The 25,384-nt window shown below is 41.3% G+C and overlaps 3 protein-coding genes across 20 annotated transcripts; 1 reads left to right on the top strand and 2 right to left on the bottom strand.

The window, feature by feature from the left end:
* Positions 1-2,389: 2,389 nt before the first annotated feature.
* ppp1caa (protein phosphatase 1, catalytic subunit, alpha isozyme a) lies at positions 2,390-10,476 on the bottom strand. The gene is made up of 8 exons (XM_037087610.1): positions 10,323-10,476; positions 9,919-10,030; positions 4,919-5,050; positions 4,433-4,663; positions 4,235-4,339; positions 3,926-4,149; positions 3,563-3,697; positions 2,390-3,358 (listed from the first exon to the last, which is right to left on the bottom strand). The coding sequence occupies exons 2-8, from the start codon at positions 9,971-9,973 to the stop codon at positions 3,242-3,244; spliced, it is 999 nt and encodes a 332-aa protein (XP_036943505.1). The 5' UTR covers positions 9,974-10,030; positions 10,323-10,476; the 3' UTR covers positions 2,390-3,241.
* On the top strand, positions 5,058-16,204 carry cldni (claudin i). 17 transcript variants are annotated; one of them, XM_037087613.1, is made up of 6 exons: positions 10,649-11,076; positions 11,409-11,605; positions 12,341-12,435; positions 12,577-12,923; positions 14,414-14,546; positions 14,844-16,204. In XM_037087613.1, exons 5-6 carry the CDS (start codon positions 14,415-14,417, stop codon positions 15,345-15,347), a joined length of 636 nt encoding a protein of 211 aa, XP_036943508.1. In that variant the 5' UTR covers positions 10,649-11,076; positions 11,409-11,605; positions 12,341-12,435; positions 12,577-12,923; position 14,414; the 3' UTR covers positions 15,348-16,204. The 17 variants fall into 17 exon arrangements, with proteins under 17 accessions (XP_036943521.1, XP_036943522.1, XP_036943508.1 ...); XM_037087616.1 differs by having other exon boundaries at positions 12,346-12,435; XM_037087628.1 differs by having other exon boundaries at positions 12,346-12,402.
* On the bottom strand, positions 16,008-24,334 carry coro1a (coronin, actin binding protein, 1A). Of its 2 annotated transcripts, none has more exons than XM_037087608.1 (11): positions 24,178-24,334; positions 22,790-22,993; positions 20,618-20,740; positions 20,360-20,489; positions 18,698-18,879; positions 18,263-18,382; positions 17,592-17,696; positions 17,355-17,500; positions 17,018-17,075; positions 16,703-16,918; positions 16,008-16,375 (listed from the first exon to the last, which is right to left on the bottom strand). In XM_037087608.1, the coding sequence occupies exons 2-11, from the start codon at positions 22,985-22,987 to the stop codon at positions 16,283-16,285; spliced, it is 1,371 nt and encodes a 456-aa protein (XP_036943503.1). In that variant the 5' UTR covers positions 22,988-22,993; positions 24,178-24,334; the 3' UTR covers positions 16,008-16,282. The 2 variants fall into 2 exon arrangements, with proteins under 2 accessions (XP_036943503.1, XP_036943504.1); XM_037087609.1 differs by lacking the exon at positions 24,178-24,334 and adding an exon at positions 23,104-23,126.
* Positions 24,335-25,384: the final 1,050 nt, after the last annotated feature.

A 25,384-nucleotide genomic window follows, 5' to 3' on the forward strand; every position in this document is an offset into this window, starting at 1 on the left:
ATGAACATGGGAATGAAAGTGGCCTTTTATTTGGGCCACTTGGTTAGAAGACAGATCTATAAGTTTCCATAAAGTTTCAACACTATATTATCTCTTACAGGAGCCGCTTGCATCGCTGAAGACACTCTCTCCATTGGAGATGGTCTCCGCAATGTCAGAGCTCTCAAAGCCTTGTGTTAATGTTTATTGTCCTATGAATTAATACCATACATTTCTGTACATTTTCAGATCTCCTTCAACACCATTCCATCCACAGAAGGCAGGTCTGCGTGGTTTACAAATCCAAAAAGAAATGACCTTCAAAGCACCAGATCGCTCTGAACGTTGTCCCCTGAACCCACGTGGGCTCTCAAGGTTCGATTCAACTCTGATTGAGCCACCTTAAAAATGTGAACATCTGTCTATTTGTCGGACTTGGAATAAAAGTGTGTTTTTCTTAGTATATGAATATAAACACAATGTCCTCATACCATTTGTTTGAATTTAAATTTCGCTTCCTGAGTTGATCTTACTGGATGTGAATTGAACGTGAGCGCGCAATGGGGTCTGATGATTTCTTCAGGTTTTTTTTCCTGTTTTCACCTGCCCTCTCCCGCACAAAACACCCGACGCCGTTATGACTATGCAAATTGTTGGAAAGCCAAGCAGGATTCGGAATATAGCTTACTTACATTGATTTTTTTTTCTTTTAAAAACAAAATTATATTTCTGAGGTACTGAGTTGGAAAGAAATAAAAAAAAACCTCTTGCCGAGAATGTGGAGGGAAAAAAGGCCGGGCAGGTTCGATGGCTGAATTCCAGCTTTCCCCACCCTCTGCTTTAAGTGCGTGCTTGTGCACCTACACTCAACTTGGACCAATATTTACTGTCATTGCAATGTGGAGAGCTGCGGTCACATGTGTTCCTACTCGGACACAGGGCTGAAAACTGAGGACACACAGCAGACAAATAAAACCAGACACGGCAATTTTGTAACGGGGGGGGGGTATTACTTTGGATTATAAGAAATGGGCAGTGAGATACCCTGAAACACTGTAGAAATATATTTTTTCGCCAGTTTCAAACAGCCTGTGCTGGGCTGCTTTCACTTGGGGAACCCTGTTTGCCAAATGAGCTTACATTTGTGACAAAGTGGTGAAAGAGATACTTTTAATCTTTTTTTTTTTTAAAAAAAAGCTGCATAAACAAGCAAAATGTCCCGGAATTTGAATTCATTCACGGGTGACTGTGTGGTTTGAGGGTTCACAGTTGTCACAGGATCCACTTTCATCATTTAACAACACAGAGTGAAAAATTATCTCCGTCTATGGCTCTTTTTATGCTTATTTCAACAGCGAGCAGATGAAAGAAAAAGCAGAAAAGCTGTCACAAGCGATGCAAGCGCTTTATCTTTGCTCATTTACATAGCACAATCTAAGAAGCTTAAAAAAATTATTTACTAATTGCTGTACACTTGGGAATTACCTGATGTTGCAAAACAAAAAACTGTACGCTAGATTCATTTGGGAATTTGCTGTACATGATTATCTTGAGTATAATATATTTGTCTTACAGTAAAATGATGATTTTGTGCTCAGATTCTCCATCAAGTTTAAAGGACAGTCTGCTACTAGGCCATTAATTGATCCATTACTTGGTTTTATCCAAACACAGCTGCCTTTAGCGCTCATTTTCCCAGTTTTATCTTACATGTAACAATCATTAGCCGTGGGTTTGGATTAAAATAAACCCACTCTTAGTTTTATGATGGACTCAGCTGAAGTGGTCTTGACTACGGCACTTCGAACTGGAAAGGTCAGAGCAATGATTCAGCATCTCAGCTCCCTTTGATAGATGTTTTGTTCTTTGATCACAGCAGAATATGATAAACCTACAAGCCACTTTCTCCGCAGCCTGCACCTCGAATATGCCGTGTTAAAGTTCAATACAGATTAAAAGCCAGATAAATGGTGGAAATCTACCCGTGAAACGTGTCAACTACACATGGTGGTAACAGCAAGGCATCGTGAAACAGAAGCTCGGAGAAAGGGCCGTTCGCTCCTTAACGTCACAATCAAACAATTATTAGAGAAAAATAAACATTTTGCATCGAAAAGGATATATTTTTTGTGATAAAACAGGCAGCTTCTGGTTCTCTGCTGCAGTCAATGAATTTCCAATGAACATCTTTGGCTAAATCACACTGAAGTAACATGTGAAATGCCCCTTTGTTTTGTTTTAATTACCTAAATGACACTTTCCAGCCTCTAAATTTTAATGTGAGAGTTGATCTTAACTTCTCATCAAGTTGCTGTGCTGTAAATTCAAGGCGCCACTCAGGCAAGTGCCGCCACGAAGCATGGCAAAGGCTGCTGACGAACATGACAAAGCAATGGCAAACACAAAGTGATCAGCGTGATGGCATAATTCCAATAAATGGTTAATTTTATTCACTTTTAACTTTCAATGAACTAAAAAGAAAAATGAAAAACAAGAAAAAGGAAAAAATAAAATCAAACCATGTAGGTTTCATGTATCTACAAAAAAAGAAAAGAAAAAAAAAAAGAAGCAAAACTATTTCACATCCATGATCGCATTCTCAAATCATTGGTTTACCAAAGGGAAGAGAAAAAAAGTTATTATCTCCTTGTGAATCCATTTCATTCAAGGATTCACCTGCACATAAATCCACCTATGCACCCAGTGTGTGTGGTATGTGCCATTACCTTTGACCGTGCAACTTGATCCCACCCACCCGCCCCTTTACACAGACATACACAGACCTCTGAAACAGGATGTACAAAAGCTTGTGTTTAGCATTAAACAGTGCAGGGCCTTAACATAAACAGCTAAGGCTCCTCTTTCTCTCTTCCCCTTCCTCCCCTGCACCCGGGTTTTGAAAAAACAACACGGATGGGCAGGAACCCACCTCTACAAAAAGACAGGAAAACAGAGCAGAGGGTACAGGAGGAAGAAAAAAAATAACAACATACATACATACAGAATACAGCAATTCCTTTTGTGTCATTCACACGCCTTTTTTTTCCCCACGCAAAAAAAAAATTGCACACAAACAGCCAAACAAAGACTTAAAAATCATTTTAGAGAGAAAAAACATGATTGAACCCTGGACACTTGTCTGCTTTGCTGCCATTTGTTGACGAGGGAAAAACAAGTTTGGGAGGTAGAGGGAAAAAAACAAAAGAGCGTTGGGCCGACGGGGGGCGGGGTTGCAGGTTGTGAGAGGGGGACCCAGCGGGTGTTATTTCTTGGCCTTGGCAGACTTGGCTGAATTTCGTGGTGGGGTGACCGGTCGCCCAGATCCCATTCCTCCCCCTCCGCCATAAGGATACAATTTCTTATCTGCTGGCTTCAGAATCTGTGACAGAAACAACAATTCTCGTTTAATTTGACAGACTGACCTCTGTAAGGACTGACAGTATGTAATACTACTGGAGTAAAAATCAGAGTACAATACATGCAAAAAACACATCACTTGATTTTCTGAACTACATAATTTTCAAAACACAATACAGGCAGAAGACATAAAAATTTGTATAAACACGGGTTCAGTTTTACACACCTGGAAGGAGCACATGAGTGTCTCATCCACACTCATCATGGCACCAGCATTGTCAAACTCTCCACAGTAGTTGGGGGCCGAGAATAAGGTGACAAGTTGCCGCTTTGCGAAAAACTCATAACCATCTTCTACCACCTCAAAACAGAAATAAGACTGTCAATACCACATATAACAAAACCTGCCTAAATGACACTCAACTTCTTATTGACACATTTGGTTATACAGCACATTTAAATATTAGTATATTTGAACAGTCATCTGCCTTTCTTGTATATTTATAGTGAAACAAATCTAGAAAATTAAAAGAGGACAAATGCACGGCTTCAATTAGCAGGGACAAAACGCCTCTTGGCTAAACATTACCTGGTGCGCCCTGCATATTAGGTCCATGTCGTGTTTGTGCAAAAATTTGGCCACCACATCTGCCCCGAATGTGAAGGAGACACCACGGTCATTTTCACCCCAGCCTAGCACGTCTTTGTCTGGATCAGCCCACAGCAGGTCACACAACAATCCCTGGTCAGGCACGTCTGTGGGTCGCATTACTCTGCGGATCTGCTCCATAGACTGCAGATCAGGAGAGAGGCCTGGAGAGAGATCATACCCCCAGTTTAGTCTGGCTATAATGTGTGTTATCTAATCCTCACAACATCTTATATTAACAAGGGTTACCTCCATGACAGCAGAAGATTTTCTCATCTACAATGGCAGCCACAGGTAAACAGTTGAAGCAGTCTGTGAAGGTCTTCCACAGCTTAATGTTATACCTTCGCTTACCTACCAACACAAAAGGAAAGATTAGCACTGTGTGCAACAGTCAAGAGAGCAGATTTTACTTTTTACCTGTAAACTAAAGTAGTCTGCACTTACACTCGTCATAAAAGCCATAGATTCGATTAATAGAAGCGCATTCATGGTTCCCACGCAGCAGGAAAAAGTTCTCTGGATATTTTATCTTGTAGGCTAGAAGCAGGCAGATAGTCTCCAGTGACTGCTTCCCTCTGTCTACGTAGTCACCCAGGAACAGGTAGTTGCTTTCTGGAGGGAAGCCTCCATATTCAAACAGCCGGAGCAGATCATAGTACTGACCATGGACATCACCTGCAGAGGGCAGCAGAGGAATGGAATTTAAACACTTTACTTTCACAGATACTGGGTGTAGCTGCTTTTCCATCTAAGAGTGCACACTTATCAGCTGATCCCGATGAGCCAATTATCTAGTTGATCATGAACAAAATATCAGGTAATAATCATTTTGTCTTGCATAAGAGTCTGTCTACAGTGTAACCTCTTTATGACTTTATGTTAGGTCTTGATGCATTGTTGAAACTCACTCACCACCACATTAAAACTCACCACAAATTTTGAGGGGAGCTTCTAGCTCGAGCAGGATTGGCTGGCTCAGGAAGATTTCACGGGACTTTAAGCAAAGGCCACGAATCTCCCCCTCTGTCAGCTGGACATTCTTCCCTGGCCGGGAGCCTTTAACTGAAAGAGGGGACATTTTTTAAAAAAAGGCAGACGTTTCATGTAAAGGTATAATAAAACCACAAAGACACACCTGTGCTCAGAGCTGTAAGAAATACTGAATGAAGAAGAAGGACATAAGGCACCGGAATGAAACGTGATCTTAGGATTTAAGCCAGACTACCAGACTGTCAAGTTAGCACCTCCTACCAGCCAAATGCTGGTAAATTCTGTTAGCAGTCCAGTCTAACAACCATTTCAGCAGGTAAACACATCATTGGGATGTAATATATACAGCTCCCAATTTTTGAAATCACAAGTAAATAACACAAGATACCATTCTAATGTTTCTCTAACCACAACAAGATGAGACTGTGCAGTGTGCACACAGATGCAGTAGGAAATGGAAACTAGCCTGACGTTGTCAACCTCAAAAGCACATCTCTCTGCTTAGGTGGCAGTACAAACTCGAGCTTGGAGAAAGACATGAAACCCACTTCCCCTTTTAGCTGATGTGGCTTCAGCAAAAACATTGCAAACAAGCAATTAGGGACTCTTAGTGTGCACTGTCAAGAATGCTATGCCGGCAGCTGTAATATCATTGTTTCAAATCCAAAATAAGGCCAAGTAACAGGTTGTACTCTGTAATTTAATCAAATATAACCTGTATTTATAATGGGATGATGGAGGTAACAAACTGTTCTTGTACTTTCACTGGTGCCATCAGAAGAATCCAGCAGGTTTGACAAGTCTCTCCCTGTCATGCTTTTTCACACTTACCACACACTGAACGGCGCCAAACATGATAAAGACTTGAACAAGAAATCCAATTTATTTTCCTGACAGATCATTTGTCTTAAAATGACACATTCCAGTGATATGTGCTGTCATGGCTGAAATGCGAGAAAAGGTAGGAGTGTGATGATGACAGCAACAGAAAGACGATCGTCCACAGAAAAAGAAGTTAGACACCTCACAGGCGTTCTCAAAGGATTTATATCAAACTAGAGCTACTTTTGTAATTAATAGCAAAATATTTTCACATTGGCAGGCAAACCATAGGGTGTGGACCTGATGCCATGCAATTGTACCTCAGCGCCTGTGTGTATACTGTGGTCTTATGCAAGACTGCCCCTGACGGAATTTGGAATCGGGTTTGTTTGTATCACTGACAGAATCAATCACACCCCCATTCCTACATGTACTGCTTGATGCCAAAGCAGATCCCAATACAAACTGCACAAGCCTACTATTAAGGAGTCTCTTTACAAACAGATTCTACCACCGCCTGCTGAACAGGTAATGTTGTATGGTGTAAATGGGAGCTGCCTCTAATCACTTTCAAGCTTCATGTGAATCGAGTTCCTCTCTGTTGTCAGGTGTCAACCAGTCAACATATAAATAGACAAATGCTTACGCCTTTAAATGTCACGCAGGTCACAGGTGAGTGATAACAGAGTAAATATAGCTCTATTCAACATTAACTGTAGCGTAATTAACTGTACTTTCAGCTACTGGCAAAACAAGAAGCAAGCTCAGAGGCTAAGCTACACCACTATGGCTGAAATAATCAAGGTATGCTGTGGTATTCATCTTAATGTGTATTAATCTGTATTACCTGTGGTGTTGATTTCTGCAGTGTTTCCTTCTTTAAAAATGTACAATGTACAAAATGTATGAGACATCTCAATCAAAAAAGCCTTACATTTTCATTCTTTGCCAGTTAAAATATGAATAAGAACTTGTGTAATATCATAAAACCCTGACATGTATTGAAAAGGTTTGCTTGTTGTGAAAATGTTACCATTGCAACAGAGATCATAATCACTCAGGAATCCAGTGAACAAGATAATCCAGTTAAACACTGACAGAAAACTACCACCACTTTCAAATTGTAACCATGAGGCAATGACCTAAAACCTGTTTCAAATTTAGTCGACCTCCTTCACACATTTACCCTATCTCATTCCCTTTGACCTCATAAGCAGACATTTAATAGTAATAGTAATAGTAATAGTAATAGTAATAATAATAATAATAATAATAATAATAATACAATATTAAATAATTCATGAAGCCAGGGCATTATTCAAATAAGTGAGGATGCAGAATAATTTTGTGTTTTCAATTATCTAAAGTTGTGGATGGTGCTAACAGAACTGCTCAATGCTGTCTCCATTACTCTTTTGTTGAGGTACCTAGTACATTGATCCAATAATAAGGGGTGGGGTTAAAAGACTGCCAGTTTGAGGTTCAGTGGGCACTATACTGAAAGCGTTTTGGTGGAAACAAATCTTTGTAGAGCAACTTTTGATAAACTGTCATATATTGAATCAAAGTACTGTGACAAACAATATTATCTATATCTGTCAAAATAATATAATTACAGACCATCTCTCACTACAATGGTTCCACAGAGTATAAACCAACAAATGGATGCATAAATAATGAAATTCTTAAGGGCAGGAACTAAAAGTGAAGCACTAAACAGTGAAAAGTAGTATAAATACTGCAGCGCTGCTTGTCACTTTAAACCTGGATTACGGAAGGCTAAGCCCTGACAGAGCTTACTCCAAAGTTAGCCACATAGCCAGTGGGCAACAGTGAGCACATCATGAGGGCCACCGACAAAAGGCTTTCCACTACACTGATCAGGGGACAGAAAACAATGAGCTGGACCAGCACATCAGAAAAGCATCATTGGATAACTGGAAACAGTTGGTTTGGTCCAGCCCCCCTGACTCAGTGCTGGGTGTTCCGGCTGTTCTGGCTGAGCTTATGTGATGCAACAATCTTCAGACATGCTATTACCAACACACATTCTCAGAGTTCCCTTAGCTCTAGATCTTCGACAGTAATCCAATTGAAACCACTCATTATCCAAACACATTTAATTGGCTTGGTCTTGAAACACAGTCGGCATGCAGGTGGGTTGTTGTCCACACAGAGTCGGTAAGTTATCAATCTTTTGATGTAGCACCTGCAGTGTGATATGTATTCTTGCGTCTATTGTTGTCTTAAACAGAATAGACCAACACAGTAGTAATATTTACTGGCAAGTGGTTAATCTCAGCAATAAAACCACAATGCCTGACAAAAAAAAAGGTCAAGTGAGTTACATAAGAGGATATAAATACTGCCACTGTCAGACTTGTTTGTCTTCCCCTGTGTTTGGCAGACAACCTTATCACGGTCCAAGTATAACAATCCATGTACAAAACACACCAGCAGAAGGCAGGGACCACAGTCAATGTCAAACTCCCAGAAGGCACTGTGACTGCCTATGCATATTAGTGAATAATCCCAATCACATCCACCAGCTCAGTCTAGGCTGCTCGTGCCGGGTCTATAGTTAAGAAGGTAAACAAACAGGGATATGGTCATATTTATTAACACTGTTGTTAGGCCTGAGAAAATTCTTTGTACCAAGCATTCCTCAATTACCAGCCAAAACATCTTTTAATACTGTGACTAAAGGTGCATTTTTTGTGAATCATAACATATAGAGACCTTAAAACCCTGAACCAACAAAAGTGACATCTAACTAAAATATATGACGTTGCTCTGTGAAACATTAACAGAACGAAGTCTCAACCTAAGCATTTCCATAGATACAAGTGTACACGTGAAGCAGGAATAAATTCCACAATAATTTCCTTGCCTTGCAAGGACAACTACAGAGGTCATAACCTTATTTCTTGTGCTCTGTAGATGAACTGTACAGTTGGATATGAAAAGATTTATGCTACTGTTTGATGTCCTTGGGACTCCTGTTACACAATCATGTGAATTTAAAAAGGTAAACACACACACACACACACACACACACACACACACACACACACACACACACACAACTCAAATCATAACAAATCTGCCAGCATATATTATATACAGTGGGCATTCAGACAGGTGTTGGTTTTATAGAATAACAAAAATCACTCCATATCTGCCGCCTCAGTGTTCTTTGCCTAACATGGGTAACAGCTACTACAACATAAAAATGACTTAGAAATGGTCTGCATGAACGCAAACGTACATTTTCACAAGGAGCACATATTTTGCATGCAACGCTGCTTTACAGGGAAAATATTATGCATGCAGTTCATATCTTGCTTTAAAAACAACCGTGAAGAAGAAGAAATGACCAACCAGCAGTTTCACAAAGTATTAGGAGGGAACATGTGCAAATCAAAGCATCTTTGATTGTACGGCTCATCAACAAGACAGCATGAGGAAGGTTGTGGCTGTACATTGTGATCAGATTCTCAACAAAACAATGGGCCCAACATGGGACAGTCCTCCAATGGAACTGAGAAGCTCTGGTGGGAAAGGGGCACGCAGATGGGGTAAAAACTGAACATAAGCATCCGCAAGTAATAATCCCACAGTCCCACACACGAACACATTGCAAAAAGCCAGTCTAACAGTAATCATTCAGACTGGACATTTTATCTTATTTTGAAATGTGAGTGTGAAATCTCGTCCCCGCGTCATCGACCTGACGCATACAGCCTAAAACCAGAAAGCCAAAGCCAGTAACATGTCACACGGTGATAATGTTCCTCCCTTTTCATGCTAATTCAACCATCCTACCTTGATTTTCAAACAACGCCGTAACACCGTATCTCTACTGACAACAGAAATTGATTGATAACGCAAGATGGACAGTCTTGCCAGAGCAGAAATGGTTTGGCTAAAATCTTTCATCCAAATCCAGCAATCAAGTCTGAGAAAACAGCGACCTTAAGTAGGCTACTACAACGTAACGTGACTGACGCTGACTAACTTTAGCCGGCATACCTGTTATATAAAATATACATTTAATTCACTACCATCAAGATATACCCTAAATGAATACAAGTATATTGCTGTTTAATCCTTCTCACCTTCCAAGAGACGCTGAATTATAGAGTCGATGTTTAATTTGTCTGGCTCCGCCATTTTCTTTATTTTCTGACGTTCTCGGGCAGTCAAGACCTTGGTTTTCCGTGTTGCACCCTAGATTCAAGAACAGGGACAAAAAAGAGACGGACAGTAGTAGTTAGCTACTCATAAAATATGCTGTACTGTACATCGATAAACTAACGAGTGCCTCGCACTAGCTAATCGCGCGATATTAGTGTACGGGATAAATGAATGAGCTTGATGAATTTAGCTAAGCAAGCTAGCTAGGTAGCTATTAGCCAAGTAGCGTAAGATACACATACAGCTAACTGAACGGCTAGTAGCTAACGATAGCTTTGTAATATACGTTAGAATCTGTATAAGAAAAAAAATGTATATCCCGAACCTTATCTTCAGATTAACGGCAGTCCTCCTGGGGTGAATAGTGTGTAAATATCTCTCCCTTCAGCTCAATCTAGGCCCTTTTCCCTCGGTTTGTCCGGGTCCCTCCACTCTTCCCCCAGGAACTTTAAAAGAGGGCCGTTTCTACCGAAGTGTCTACCGTAGGAGGCTGAGTCAAAACGAGGGCTGCACACGTTCCTAAGGAGATGATTGGTCCATGCTGGAATTTAGAATCCCGAATCGTCACATTTGATTGGACTCTTGTTTGGTCCGTCATTTATTAAACCCCGCCCCCAGCCGTTTCCCAGGCGCATCAATGGAGGGAGAGCTCAAAGCACGCCACCGAGTGTTTACAATTAAAATTGCGGTGTTAAACCTTAAAATTGTACTTCTTGCTATTTCATCCAAGCCGCTGCAGTGTGTTCAGTGGGGTCGCAGTCAGTTTGACTGCCTAATTTTTGCAGCTATATTTTCTGTTGGTTGTCAAACGTCATCACAAGCTTCAGCTCACCTCAGCCAGGGGACTTTGGGGAGGTAGTTTAACTTGCTGCCATTTTACTTTTGCACTAAACAAAAATAGCAAAGGAGGTTCGGCCAGAACGTTTTTTCTCTTCCGCCCACTAAACCGCAATGAACAGGAAAAAAAAAGTGTGTTGCTACTTCTGCTTCAATACTTTAAAGACTCACTTAAAGGCACCACCTGATGACAGAGGCCTACAGCACATTTACAAAGCAAAGCATCGAACATGAATTAAAGGGTAGCTCCACCAATTTTATACATTAGGGTGTGTTTACAAGAGCTCTAGGGCTTAGGTGAAAAAGTAGTATAAAGCCTTTTGTAAAGCCAGAGCAGTGTGTAATCTGATAAATTGCCTTCAGTATTGCCATTTAGTGTCTTGGAATTGTGGGTAATGGAGGCACCAGGTTTTGAAAAGGTAGCAGTAATGCATGGATGAGGAAGTCAGTCAGTCAGGGGTCAGTCTGTATAATGAGGTCCTTGCAAATGGTGCGCAACTTTCATGGTTTTTGTGTTTATTTAATGGTCAGGATAATTTATATCTAGCCGTTATTAACAACAATTTAACTACAGTTTGCACTAAAGCAGATGGCAAACGTGAACACAAGACACAGTCAACAACAGCAAGAAATTGAAGAGGGCGAGACACTCCACAGACTCAAATGTAAAATCACCAAAGAAACTTTATACACTTGGTGAACAGCTGCCTGTGACAAATGGTCAGTCTCAGTGATGTACCTGTTTACTTACATATAAAGCGGCGAAGTTAGGTAAGATCACAAGCAGTCACTTCGAGGTATATGTAGAGACGGCTGATGCCGGGGGAACTGACTCAGCAAAGACACATGTTGATCTGCTGAATTGAATTGAATTATGGAAGTAAGAGACTGCTATAGAAATTACAAAATTATTCTATACTGAAGTAATGTGATGTCTGCTTTATTAGAAACAATATAAAAGAGTCAACAGAAGGAAATAATAGTAAAAAAAAACACTGTAAGAACAACTTGATTCGTTGCCTAAGCTGTCACTTAAAAACAAACTCTTATTTCCACTGGTAGCCTGGCAAAGTGAAAAGTGTCTTGAGGGAAGGGATGTAGTAAGTAGTAGCTAAGACAAAAATGTCAAATGGGCAACTTGATTATTAGATGCAACTTCCTTCATATTCTGAGATAAATCTGAGATGATAATCTTGTTATTGCAAAGAAACAGGGGTGAACACCTTAATCTCCTATAGGCTGTGTGAGTTTGTGCTGCCCTAAACATTGAATCTTATTGTATTTATTGTATAGAAATACTCAATGTGCCTCATCATCTTCCAAACTACAATCTATTTATGTCTGTATGTTAAGTGTCAGTGTGTCTGACTGTGTGTCGAATGAGGACATTCATAATTTGGTTTCACAACATTCCTTTTCATTTCATCATTTCTCTCAATCATATGATCCATGAAACTTATATTCTTACGCAAAAAACCCTAATCCCGCTCTGTCTCGGTTTCCTAGAGCAGCATCCTAAATTCGTCATCACAGTTTCGACAGAGGTGGGGGTTGTCTAGGATCTGCAGGTATGGAATCTCCGGTGGTATTCAGTCTTCCAGGTGAGTCATTTTTCCCTTCGTTTTATTTTTATCAGAGAAATGATTCACTCAACATCACTGATGTAATCACAACAACACCTGTGTGTGTTTTCTGGTCAAGTTTGGCTACTGATGCGAGCGTATAACCGCTTGATTTGACAGGAAACTCTGAGATTTATCCATCGAGGTGAGGTGCGTCAAAGTAAGAACTCCTGAGATCCACAGCAGGTCTAAGATGGAAAAAGAGAGGGAAACAGACGTATAGGACAAGTCCAGTCTGGTCTTTAGGTCGTTCCCTCCCGTGTTCTTCCCCCTTAGACTTCAGCCCCACCCTACACCTCACATTCCTCCTACAAATACACCCCACCATCTTATCACGCACCCTCTGCATAAAACTTGTGCATCAGACAACAGCATCTTCAAAACAACGCAGAGGCAGGACAAAAGAAGGAACCTCAAGAATCATCTCCCCTCATTTTTTCAGAAGTTCAGTGGACACTTAATAAAAGGTAAGCATGTTTTTTTTTTTTTTTTTTTCTTTTAAATCCACTTTATATTCAGATGGACAGCCTGAGCTTTGACAATAGATATGATTCGGCAAAAGCTTGAAATGACAGAGGATGAAAGGATTGTTGGAGGATTAGCTGAATACCTTTTTATGTGCACCAGCAGAAATCTGTTAAAGTGCAAATAAACAGCTGTGAGAGGAAAAAAGCAGCAGCATGTTTGTGATTTTTTTTTCTTTCCTGGTAATGTTTTAATGTGTGTGATCCCCCGTTTTGAGAAAGGTTTGATGAGACTGATGTACCCCTTAATTTGTAAAGAGTAGAAATGTATGTTTATATGCAATATTCAGTCATTTTGAGGAGGAAATTAGTGAACTTTCAGGAGCGGGAACAAAAACATCTGATTATGTAAGATCCCGTGACCCACATCAGATTAGTTGTCAGTGTTCAATCTGCTCTGAAAGTTTGTGATCTGGGGCGAGTCACATATGCTTACAAGTAAGATATTTTTGTCTTGGTCTAAATTCAGCCCAGAGTTACCCCCATCCGATCCTGACTGGGTTATTGGCTCTCCTTTGTTATTTAACAAAATGTGTGGTCTAATTTGGTTTAATGGTCACCTTTAAGTATATGTTCTATGTTTACAAAAAAAATACACCAAAATGCGCTGTGTGTGTTTTCAGCTGGTAAAGAATCATTTGAATTGTTGGTATAGACGAAGAACAAAGAGAAGGTCTTCCCTGTGCAAAAAGATTATCCACGATGTATTAAAAAACTAGCAGCAATTAACATAAGTCTTGAAAGAGTAAAGGCACATCTGCTCTTTTTTGTTTTTTTTGTGTCCTTCAAGTTTTCATTTTGTTATTTTAGTTTTTTTTTTTATTTTTCCGATATCAAAACATACCATTTATCAAAATAATGCAACAGTAACTTAAGGATTAAAACATCTTTTTCTACTCGTACTTTAATTCTTGCCTGTATGAAGTTGAATGAGTGATCGTAAAAAAAAAATAAGTATAGTTTATGGAAGATTTTCCGAGCGCGAAGATCTGAGGGAGTGGCTGAGTCTGTACTGGGTGGAGATCTAGGGGCCGTGGGCCTGTCAGGACATGAACTTGTTTTAAAATGTAGCCCTAAGCCACATAATCCTGTGAGGGCCTGTCGGAGGGAACGGGTGTTTGTCTGAATTTGCAGTCAGCTATGCGATTACAAAAAAAAAAAACAACATGGATCAACAGTTACACCACAGTAAAAACAGATAGACGGCACTTACATTTGAGATCTGTGAAAGACATTCATGAGCGCCTACTCCCTAACCAATGAGGGAAGCAGGTGGCGTTTTAACAGCGCTGAAGCTGCACTACTTGGGTGTGAACAGTAGAAATTAATATAAATGAATCATGTGTGTACAATTTGAAAAAACAAATAGTAACAACTGTTTTAATTATCAGCTTCATGCCTCTGATCCTTCCCTCCATCTTGACTTTTTCCAGGATGGCATCTAAGGGCGTTCAGATTGTATGTGTGGCCCTCGGGGTCCTCGGCCTGATCGGGGTGATCATTTGTTGTGCCATCCCACGCTGGAGGGTGTCGTCCTTCATAGGATCCAACATTGTGACTGCGCAGGTAATGAAAAACTTCAAGCTCTTTTAATGAAAGGTCTCGAATAGGAAGAAAACTGAGAGGTACGACAAGGATGTAAAAGCCAACATGAATTGTACTCCTCTGCAGTGCACTGACAGCATGTGTCACAGAAAGGAGCATTGATTTAAAAACTGTCTCTCCTGAATGTGGAAGCATTATGGATCAAGTTGATCTTTGTATGTAAAACCTTTTAAAAGAAAGTACATTTTTTTGAGTAAATGTGCTGCCTAAGCCCCACAAAATGACTGACCCTCCGTTTTGCTTTCTGTGTGTGAGTAGAGCAGTCAGGGGGGCCTGTGGACGACCTGTGTCGTGCAGAGTACCGGCCAGCAGCAGTGCAAGAACTACGACTCTCTGCTGGTGTTGCCCTCTGACCTGCAGGCCGCCCGCGCCATGACCATCATCAGCGCCATGCTCAGCGGCCTCGCCCTCCTCATCCTGTTCTGCGGGGCCGAATTCACCACCTGCATTGAGAACGAAGACGCCAAACCCAAGATCAGCCTGGTGGCCGGGATTGGCCTGCTGCTGGCCGGCCTCTTGGTGATCATCCCCGTCAGCTGGTCCGCCCACAACATTGTGCAAGAATTCAACAATCCCTTGGTGGCAAATACTCAGAAGTATGAGATGGGAGCATGTATCTTTATTGGCTGGGCAGCCGGCGTGCTGTTGCTAATTGCTGGAGGTCTGCTCTGCTGCTTCAGCAGACCTGGATCTGGCAGCTCCGGTGGAACCGCCAAGTACTACAGCAACAGTGCCTCCGCCCCGAATAAAAACTACGTGTAGTGGCTTTATGAAGGGGACTGGTGTTTGAGAGAAAGGAGGGGAGGGGGATTTAGTTGGTAAAAGACTGGGGTGTGACAAAGTAGATGATATGGGGGATAAAAACGGAATGAAAACAATACAAAGTCTGTAAATACTGAATACTGATCTTATTTTTTCTGTCACACTCATATGCTGGAGATGTTTTCAATTTCAAAGCTGTTTACAATTAGGTGGCAGGTTATGCAGAAGCTATTTAAAAAATCACATGGAAAATAAAAAGTATAAAAGCTGTAAGGGTCAATAAGCTCAACATTCAGTATATAAAAGAGCCACCCGGCCTTAGTAAATGAACCAGTGACTCATATTTTACATATTTTTCAGACCCACCTTGTTTATATTGCATTGTCTGTTTCTCCACAATCTTGTCTAATGTGTAATTCTCATCTTTAACCAAATGCACCTCGCGAGGCCTCAGGGAGCATCTGTGTGCACTTGTTTCACTGATGATCCATTCTTAAATGTCCACATGACATTTCATTACATTTTATATAACTCTCGTTATAGCTCTTTTTTGTATGTTTCTCATTTTGTATGAGTATAAATGATTAAAATCTGGTGTTAATCAAAAGTGTGTTTCATGTGTGTTTCATGTGTTTTTTGAAAAGAAAAGTGAAAACAATATTTTGAAAATACAGAAGACTTTATTTCAAACTAAAAGCATATATTAAAATAGGGACTTTTAAAATTGATCGGACAAAACCAAATAAACAAATTCAAGCTTCAAGCCAAAAAAAAAAGATGTTTCATTTGTTTCAACTGTTGTCTTAAATCCCTCCCTTTGTCTCGCTACAGTCAGAAGTTACAACAGTCTTTATATTCACTCTTCGCTCCTTTGTTTCTTTCTTGACTTCTGGTCTTTTTTTCATTTTTATTTTTCTTGTTGACCCATCTCTAGTTTAATGCTTGCTCTCCAGCTCACTCACACGCTTGGTCAGCTCCTCTATCGCTGCTTTGAGGTCTTTCACCTCCTTTCTCAAGGACTGGACCTCCTGAGGGACAGAGAGACAAAGAGAGACAGAGTTAGGATGTGATAAAGATTTTGATTAAGCAGGTTGCGGATCCATATTTTATATTCAAGTTGAAATGAAATCGATCTTCATTTGTAAAACCTTATTAAACAAAGTAAAATAATTATAGTTGAGTTAAAACTACAATATTTCCCTTTGAAGCATAACATTGAAATAATCAAGTGAGTCTTATAACCAAGTTACATACAGTATTTCAGTAGATGTACTTAGTTACATTCCACCTCTGCAACTTCCTGAAACAGTCTGAACCCTAAACATAATCATGAGAATGATCTTTAATCGTCTCACCCCGCTGCTGTCCTGTTGATTCCCAGCCGAGGCAGTCGTGGTCTTCAGGAGACTCTTGTGAACTTTGAACTCCTTGGCTTTGGTGGTCGCTACAAACCCGTCCTTTAGAGAGATCATAATAGGCGGGGCATCTTTTCCTTGAAACCACTCGTCTGCTTCGACTGAGGGCTCAGGGCCGATGGTGTCTGGGTACAGATCCTCCTGGAACAGGTCAGACTGTGCAAGAAAGAGTGAGTTAAAGATAGTGATGCACAAATTAACCATAACCCGCAAACTAATTCTGACTGATAAAATTACATATAGGGCGTACTGTACCTTGCGTGGGACCGTCATGACTATGGGCTCACATTTCCTCTCATGAAGTTTGTAGAACCTGAAAGTATAAACATAGATTTATATTTTAAATTCCTGAGTTAGAAGCACTAGAAACAATAATATTACCTCACTAAAAGTACAGCTGAAGGCGTCGATGAGGAAGTCGGGATGCACATCGTACCTGGGACTATCTGTACATACTTTCATGCCAACTCATCTCAGAGTCTGGACCTACTGACTGACTGACCAACAGCATTGCCATCCACAGAGCCACACCTCTAGGGTAACTAAAAATACCGACCTACCTCTTGTTTTATAATCACATATATGCCCCTACCTGGTGATTTCACATTTGTTGACCTCCAGACCCCTCTTGGGCATAGAACCAATCCCCTTCTGGCTCTCCTTGCTGCTGTACATGGACAGGTAGTGGACATAAGGAGCTTCATCTGTAATCTCAAAGTAGCGGATACTGCTGTCCCCCTGTGAGAAAGAAATATTAAAGTCAGCCGTGTTTGTATGCGTGGGCGAGACAAACAACAGAAGAAAAGTTATTACCACATCTGATTCTAACCTTGCCACAGAGGTAGACGATTCCAGTGTCTGGGTCGAAGAATGGCAGAAGGACTCCGCTGCTGGTGTCCAGTTCCTGCAGGGTCAGTGGCTCTCCGAAGTTCTTCTGTTGAACGAGATTCAGATGCATCCACAGAGTTACATGTTTGATTATATCCAGCGTGACATGTTTGTGTGGAAAAGGCCTCCACAGCAGACTGCAGGTAAGCCACGGATTCATTTAATTGAGATTCATGTGGGATATTTCAGAGCAACAACGCCCTCAGTGCTGCAAGCTGGACGTTGTGTAACAGCGGCGTTGTGAGTACAGCAAAGAACTCCCTGGTGACAAATTACAAACATTTTGTTGAGTGCCACTGTCAAAGATTCTCATTTCAAGGCCATGATGAAACCGGTTTTTACAATTTTTCTTGTCTAGGTTTTCGTACTGTTGTAGTTGTTTCTTTTCACTGCTCTGACGTTGGGCAGGATTGTTGCTCATGTTGCCAGGCCACTGTTAGTCACATCTGATCTAACCCCTGCCCACACTCTCCCGATGAAGCAGATTAACTGAGTCCTTGAGTGCTACATTTAACAACTTAAATTTAACTTAGTAATGAATATCTAATATTGTAGAGAAATGCTGTCATGGATTTAAGAAATTCATTTTGCTGGAGGTTTGTTGACACTCACCGGGTCCCACAGCGCCACCTGTCTCTCGCTCATGCGACTGAAGCCGGTGGTGAGGATCTTCCCATCGGACACGAAGACGGCCCTGATGGGTCTGGAGCCCTCGTGAGGCTTCTCCTTCTCCTGTAGGTGGAGCAGAGTTGAAGGTGTTACAGACACTTCGGATTTGAGAGATTTGAGGGGTTATTTCATATTTTTCTGTCCTTTTATGGACCAAATAATTCACTTATTAACTAACAAAATAACCAGCAGATCAATCAGTCTTGAAAATAATCCCTTGTTGCCGTACTCATCACTGTCAGTTAAATGACAGTGTTTGCAGAGACACGTGATTTCAGTGACGTTTTGATCGCCATTTTTGCATTGTATCAAGTCACTTTAACACGGACACCGGCGCAGTGTTTTTCGGTAAAAGGACAGTAAGAGCTGGACACCTACAAAGAGGACGGTGCCCTTGCGTGGGTCCAGCACCCGCAGAAACTTGTCCTTGCAGGCGGTGAGAATCCTGGAGCCGTCCCTGTTCCAGCAGGCGCTGTAGATGAGGTCAGTGTGTACGGTGTCGATCCTCACCACCTCCTCCCCACGAGCCACATTCCACAGGATCACCACGTTATCACAGGCTGCACGTACACAATGAGACAAAAGTGGTGAATGAGAAGAGAGTTAAAGGTTTCAACTGTGGCTCATTAATCTCCAGCATGAATCAGTACTGAAGTAGACTAAAAAACTGAGTCTCTGTCTTTTGTCTTGGGAAAAATCCTCAGATACACACAAAGCTGCCATGGATACACAGACAAGTCCTGACAGAGCTGATCTCTGCAATGCAAACAACCTCATTTACATTAGGAATGTAACACATAATGATTCATCACAGGGTTACAAGTCGTTGATTTAACATCCATAAATCAAAAGTTTGTTCTATTTATAATCAGCAGTTAGAGCTGGGTGACCTCTACATCATGACATTTTTAGCTATATCGCCCAGTACCAGGAGCTCTCGGCTGTAAGGAGTTCACCATCACCACAGACAGATTTTGTGATTTTAGAAGTCTCGGTAATGCTGTGAACTTAAAGGTTCAACAAATGAGATTTTCAGCCACTAGATGTCACTATAGCACCAGCGTATCAGACCGAACACACACGGCCACACCTCCAACACCTTTCATGTTCTCGGCAAGAGTTGTGAAACACAGAAAGTGGCCCCTCCAGCCCAGAATAAAATGTTGGCAGTTAACTGTTAAACACAGTGTTCCCCTAACTCTAACCAGGTGTTTGTTTGTGTCTACCAGATGGTAAGTATACTGTGAAAACTGTGAAGCTGCATCATAAAGAAATGTAAAGTTTCAACATATCTGTGGTTTGCAGAAACGTTCTCTGACAACATTTATGTTCTGAGGACTGGGTTGCCTAGACACACAATGGAAATAAACAAAAGAGTACAGTTACCATGAAGTACGTTAGGCAAGTAAGAGGATTTGACTCACATGAACAAACATGCACGTGAAGCCAGAGCGGCTACCAAAACAAAGAACAGAGAAGCCTGTATGTAAGTGTGTCGTCATTCTCTTCTCAGTAGGCCAATACTCCACTAATCTTTACATAGTAAATAGTTTTCTGTTTTCTGCTATATTCACGTTCTAAATCTTAAGTGTCAGTATGAGGAGGTTTCAGATGCAGCCCTGGAAACTCTACAAACCACTCCCCCCTTTAACACAAGCCCATTTCTCCATTTTTTTTTAGCACAAAGGAAGTAAAGCAGCTGCAGAGTCTGTGGCACGCCACCTGTTCAGGACATCATGCAGGACGAGGAAGACAATAGACCTGATCTGACCTACAGGGATTAATAAACTATGTCTGCAGCTGGATATATTTGATCAGGGTTTGAGTGTGAAGCAAAGTGGGTGGGGGCTGTAAGAACTTCCTGTTCAACAAAGGTGTGAGTCTCAATACATTCTGACAATACATCTGTGCCGTATTGTACTTTCAGACCACCCTGGTTCCTCCAGTATTCAAATTACGTTTCTGTACGGAAACTCTACATGAAATCATGAACATGCAGTCAACAGGTGTGTCTCAGCAGGCTCATCAGGGTGTAAATACCTGCACTCATCAGCACATTGTGGGCGGTGGGGTGCCAGCACAGGATGCCGACACGTTTGGAGTGACCATCCAGCTTGACTACAGGATCTGTGAGCGACGTGGTCAGCCCGCCATCTGGGATCTCCCAGATCTATTTAGCAAGGAAACAATTCAGTGAATTCACACACATCACAGTACAATGTCATGTGAAATATGACAAATGATCAAACTGAAATATTCCACCATGTTTGCAGTAACGTTATTTAGTAAAAGGCCTACCATGACGCTGCAGTCCTCAGAGCCACTGGCGATGATATTGTCATTGTGAGGACAAAACTCGATGTCCAGGACCGGCCCTGTGTGGCCGCACACAGTGGGGTAGGACATGTCGATACGTCCTGTCTGTAGAGAGGGTAACATCGAGAAAGGGTGATGAGCACACAACTCATTCATAGTGTGGAAGGCAGCTACAGCTCAAATGAAGCGAAGGGACTGTGATGGAGTCAAAAACATGATGATTTAGTCCAGGTGGGAGTAGGACGATGATAGTCAGCTGATATAAATTCCACAGCTCTGCCTCCAATTACTCTTTAATGTCTCGTAACTGGGTTAGATAGGAAATCAGGGCCGGAAGAGGAAGTCCCATGGCACAGTCTAGTCTGCGCTCCCTCGAAACATCATGTCTGACCCAGGGCATCGTTCATCTTATGTCTTATCTGATCTACTGAAAAATTCAGCGTAGACATTTTTGAAAAAGGCTTACAGCTCACTGACTTTCTGGAGTTTATCAACTCGGGCAAATCGTTTATTGGTCCTTATGCAAGATTGCATAGCAGCACCACTATTTATCTCAAAACAGGATGAGTGTTACCACGTCTACACAGCACACTTCTCTGCAATTTTATGCTCACTGGACCTGTGACACATTTTTGTTCCCTTGACAATTTTGTACTACATCAGAGCTAAGACCATGGATAATGTGGTCTCTGCAGAGTTCACCGAGTTAAATTCGAGGGCCTTTAAGACCTTTTTAGTACCACATAGAATGCAAATTAACACCTGTTTCGCGACTGAAATACAACCCTGATTGCTTAAAACATTGGGATGGTGTGTTAAATGTAAGAATGCAATCATTTGCAAACAAACTGTGTTTACAACATGTTCCTGAGCCCATGTAGGATTAATCTTTATTCAATCGTGTGTTTCACAAAGCGGTGGAACCTCGCCCCATCCTCAAACGCAGATGATGCCTCTTTTAATACCCAGTCATGATACCATCACCTGTTACCAATGAACCTGTTTACCTGTGGGATGAACCAAACAGGTGCTCTATGAGCATTACACAACTTTGCCAGTCTTTTGCTGATCCTGTCCCGACTCGTTTGAAACATGCTGCTGGCATCAAATTCAGCATTTAAGTTTGACGAGTTAAAACATGGAATATTTTGTCTTTGAACTGTTTTCAACAGAGTGTCAAGTTATCGTATTCTGGTTTTATTTCTGTCTTGCAGTGTCTCGACATTCCTGGAATTTCGTTCAGTGCTCACTTGCAGTATCTACCACTAATTCCTAATGATATGATTATTTCAATCAACATCTCTTGCACTGAAATAAGTGGCATAGGTGGAGCTTCCTTGAAGTTTTTGCTGAAAACACTTGCCCATTATGAATCGATAAGCTTTACTAGCCACTGTAGCTAGCAGTAATGACAGTGGAGACTATAGTTTGGACTGAAACCTCACAAAAAAGGATTAAACAGTCTCCTGTGTCTACCAATCACAGTCACAAATATCCCACCTTTAGTATGTAGGTAAATTAAGTATTTTGCACATTTGAATGACATATTAAAACATCATATACCTATATTTTTGCCTACAGCAGGTAGGAGAAAATGTTTAAGACTTTTCTAAATAAAACATATTTTCATCTTTTATGTTTTCTTTTTGAGGAAACTGATCCAACATCTTTCAAGACTTTAAATTTACAAGCCTGAAGGAGCATACCAGTGAACTCCACTGAGATGTTCAAATTAACATGGACAATGTCACAAGGTTTGCAGTTTTCCACTTTTAAAGCACATAAAATCCAATAAGAAAAGGTTCAAGCCACTTTACATGCTCCATAAGTGACTGCAGAATAACCAAGCCCTCAGCCACATCCTGCCTTGACTGAGCTGACAACAAACTCCTAATATGGTGAAAACTTCTCAACAGCAGAGCGAGTGACGTGTTAGAGAGGCTCAAAGTCGACATCAAACTTCCTTATTCAGCTAAACGTGTGATTGTGGCTGGCAAGTTTTCACATTTTTAAACGGCAAGCGTGTTGTTGAACAAAAGAAATATATATATATATATATATATCACACCAACTTTGACCAACTTGAGATTATCGACATGTCCAAAAATGGTATGATGAGAGGCAGACGGTTGCAAAGAGCCATGCAGCACCCACCTTGCTCAGGGGCAACACCATGAAGGCTCCTCCACCACTGGCGTCCACAATCATGGCCACAAATTTGGGGTTGACGGAGCAGAAGTTGCTGTCCCATGTCATCTGGGAGATTCGGATGTCATCGTAGCATTGGTCAGCTTTCACAGCCTGGCCAAAGACGTGACGGAACTTACTGGTCCTCACAACCCTCCTGGACATGGTGAACTGGAAAGAAAGCATATGTCTCAGAATGGAAAACCTTTATGCGTGCATGATACTCTAGTCTGGAGCCATCGTTAGAATGCATTCAGACTAATCATGTCATAAAGATTTACCTGCAACAGCTCCCTTTATGTTTATGCTTTTAGATTTAATGTGGAAACAAACTGACAGACACGAAGCTGACGAAACAGCTGAAAGACACGACAGAGGAAAGCAAAAAAAAAAGAGGAAGCAAAAGCTTTCACAACTGCTTCCTCTAGACTGTCTGCAACTCTGCCCCCTTCTCTTTCTTTAATTTTGGATTCTGTGCTCTGGTCGAATAACTGTTGATTGTTGGAGACAATTAAAAAGACAACAGTATGAACGTGGATGCTGTTCGTCACCGGTGGAGCTGCACATGCTGTTTACCTAAAAAGGTAGAGTTTCCCAAAGCAGCAGTTAGACCACATCCTTTTAGAGTGAGCAACGCAACCACCAACCTTTCTCTCTTGCCAAATTTGTCTTTTGCTCACTCGTGCTTTCATTGATTTTCTCACAGGTATACATACAGGAGACTATATCTGCTAGCTGCAAGTTACAGCACAGGAAAATGAACGCATCATTTACCAACGCAGGAACCACAGTTGCTCGACTAATGAGATATCCACAAAGCCTCAACTTGTGTAGAATTTCAGTCAAAAGCAGCTCCAACCGTTCAGCAACAGCACCGTCAATCAAAAACACTGAATATGTTTTGCTTTACCTCCATTTGTAGATTTTACTTCCTGAAATCTGCAGCCGCGCCTAAGCCTCAGACTCAAAAGCGTACAGCAGTTTTGCTGCATGTGCATCACAAGACCTCTCTGGCTGCTCTGCACCTAATTTAATAACCTTTTACAGAGTGAGCCCTAATTTTATCAGGAGCCTAAATGCATGTCAATAATCTCCCTCCACCACTTTCTCTCTCTGGTTCTGATGGAAAACATTCGCCCGGTACAAAGTAGGAAGCAATTCACTAACTTGAAACGGGATAAACTCAAGCCAGGTGGAACAGGATCAGAGGATGCTAAGTTCAAATCAGTGATGTTGTATTATCTGTACCCGTTATTTATAAATGCACCTGTTATAGACGAAATTATACCCACAGAGACGTCTTGTGGGTTTAGACGAACTGTAGGACGAACTGCAGACAGATGCTCGAGGCCTACCTGGTAGTCGTGTGGGCGAGATTCAGCTCAAGGAGTTTCAGCGGTGCAACAACCACCCTGCCACCAGAATGAGGACGTAGAAGAGTTGGTAGGTTAAAGTACATCACAGAACGACATGGAGGAAGTGACAGTTTCAAATGATGGTGGAAGTGGGAGGTGTCGGGGTTCAAAATCTGCAAGAGAGGACATGAAGAGGAAGACAGTGTAAACTGTATGAGATCGTTGGTAGGATTATATGAATGTAAACATGTCAGGATGATACATACTTACATGTATTTCATTTTTATTTGAGCCACAGGTGCCAACAAATGACAGTGGATTCACGCAGCTGTTGTTAAACTTATAATCAGAGTCACTGCTTTGTGAAGTGTGTAGAACGGGTTAAAAGACATCACCAGGTCACAGAAGCTCTAAAGCATCTCAAGTGCATCCCTAAAGTGTTGCTGCAGCTACAAAATTCTGCAGCCTTCACTGCAACATGATGCGGCAGCTGGAAATCTGCTTCATCATCAGTTATTCTTGGCGATTACACATTGAAGGTCTACTGATGAAAGACTGCATAACACATATGATCCTGGGGAGATGATAACCTTGGATGGATCTCCTTACCCCCTAAGCTTACCAATATTACACTTTGATGTTAACCTTTTCTGATACCAAACCCAATTTTGGTTCCGATCAGATTACAAGTCACGATGAGTCCTAATCAGCCAATCAGAACTGCTGTTTGAGGTCTTACGGCTGTCGGGTCAGCTTTGTGGAGTCTAATAGTAATAACAGACACAATGCTTTGCAAAACTGTGGACAGCATGCTCAAAATATGTGGACATGTACCAGTCAGGGAGGGTCTAATTAAAGACACCACTGCATTATGGGAAATGTAGGATCCAGTGCATTTGTCCAGGTTGGCCCAGAATAGACCTCATTAACTTTTGGTGACGCGTCCAGGAATTCGGAAATTTCCAACTGGGCCTTAGCGCTCTACTGAGTGCCTAGTCCTCGTTATTTTTAATCTGTAGCTCATCTTTATGGACAAGCAACACCAAACTGCCGAAGCACTATTTTAAAATCTTAAACTTGAGCTCTAATCTTCTCCAAGAAGAGGTGAGGTCGAGTAATTACACATTTTTCTGTCATTATGAGGTCAATCGATCCTTATTACACATGCGCTGTAGTGCACCTCTGTTCATGTAGAAAAAGATCTAAA

The sequence above is a fragment of the Acanthopagrus latus genome, chromosome 23, assembly GCF_904848185.1.
Source record: "Acanthopagrus latus isolate v.2019 chromosome 23, fAcaLat1.1, whole genome shotgun sequence".
Classification (NCBI taxonomy): Eukaryota; Metazoa; Chordata; class Actinopteri; order Spariformes; family Sparidae; genus Acanthopagrus; species Acanthopagrus latus.

Bases quoted from the DNA above. Each gene is read 5' to 3' on its own strand.
- ppp1caa (XM_037087610.1), bottom strand. From the start codon at position 9,973: ATGGCGGAGCCAGACAAATTAAACATCGACTCTATAATTCAGCGTCTC. The intron at 5,051-9,918 runs GTGAGAAGGATT...CCCCTCTTTCAG, and splicing joins AATTCAGCGTCTCTTGGAAG to TTAAAGGCTCCCGGCCAGGG. The intron at 4,150-4,234 runs GTAACCCTTGTT...ATCTCTCTCCAG, and splicing joins AATCTTCTGCTGTCATGGAG to GCCTCTCTCCTGATCTGCAG.
- cldni (XM_037087626.1), top strand. From the start codon at position 14,415: ATGGCATCTAAGGGCGTTCAGATTGTATGTGTGGCCCTCGGGGTCCTC. The intron at 14,547-14,843 runs GTAATGAAAAAC...GTGTGTGAGTAG, and splicing joins CCAACATTGTGACTGCGCAG to AGCAGTCAGGGGGGCCTGTG.
- coro1a (XM_037087608.1), bottom strand. From the start codon at position 22,987: ATGTCCAGGAGGGTTGTGAGGACCAGTAAGTTCCGTCACGTCTTTGGC. The intron at 17,697-18,262 runs GTGAGTGTCAAC...CTCGTTCAACAG, and splicing joins AGGTGGCGCTGTGGGACCCG to AAGAACTTCGGAGAGCCACT. The intron at 17,076-17,354 runs GTAGGGGCATAT...TTATACTTTCAG, and splicing joins AACAAATGTGAAATCACCAG to GTTCTACAAACTTCATGAGA.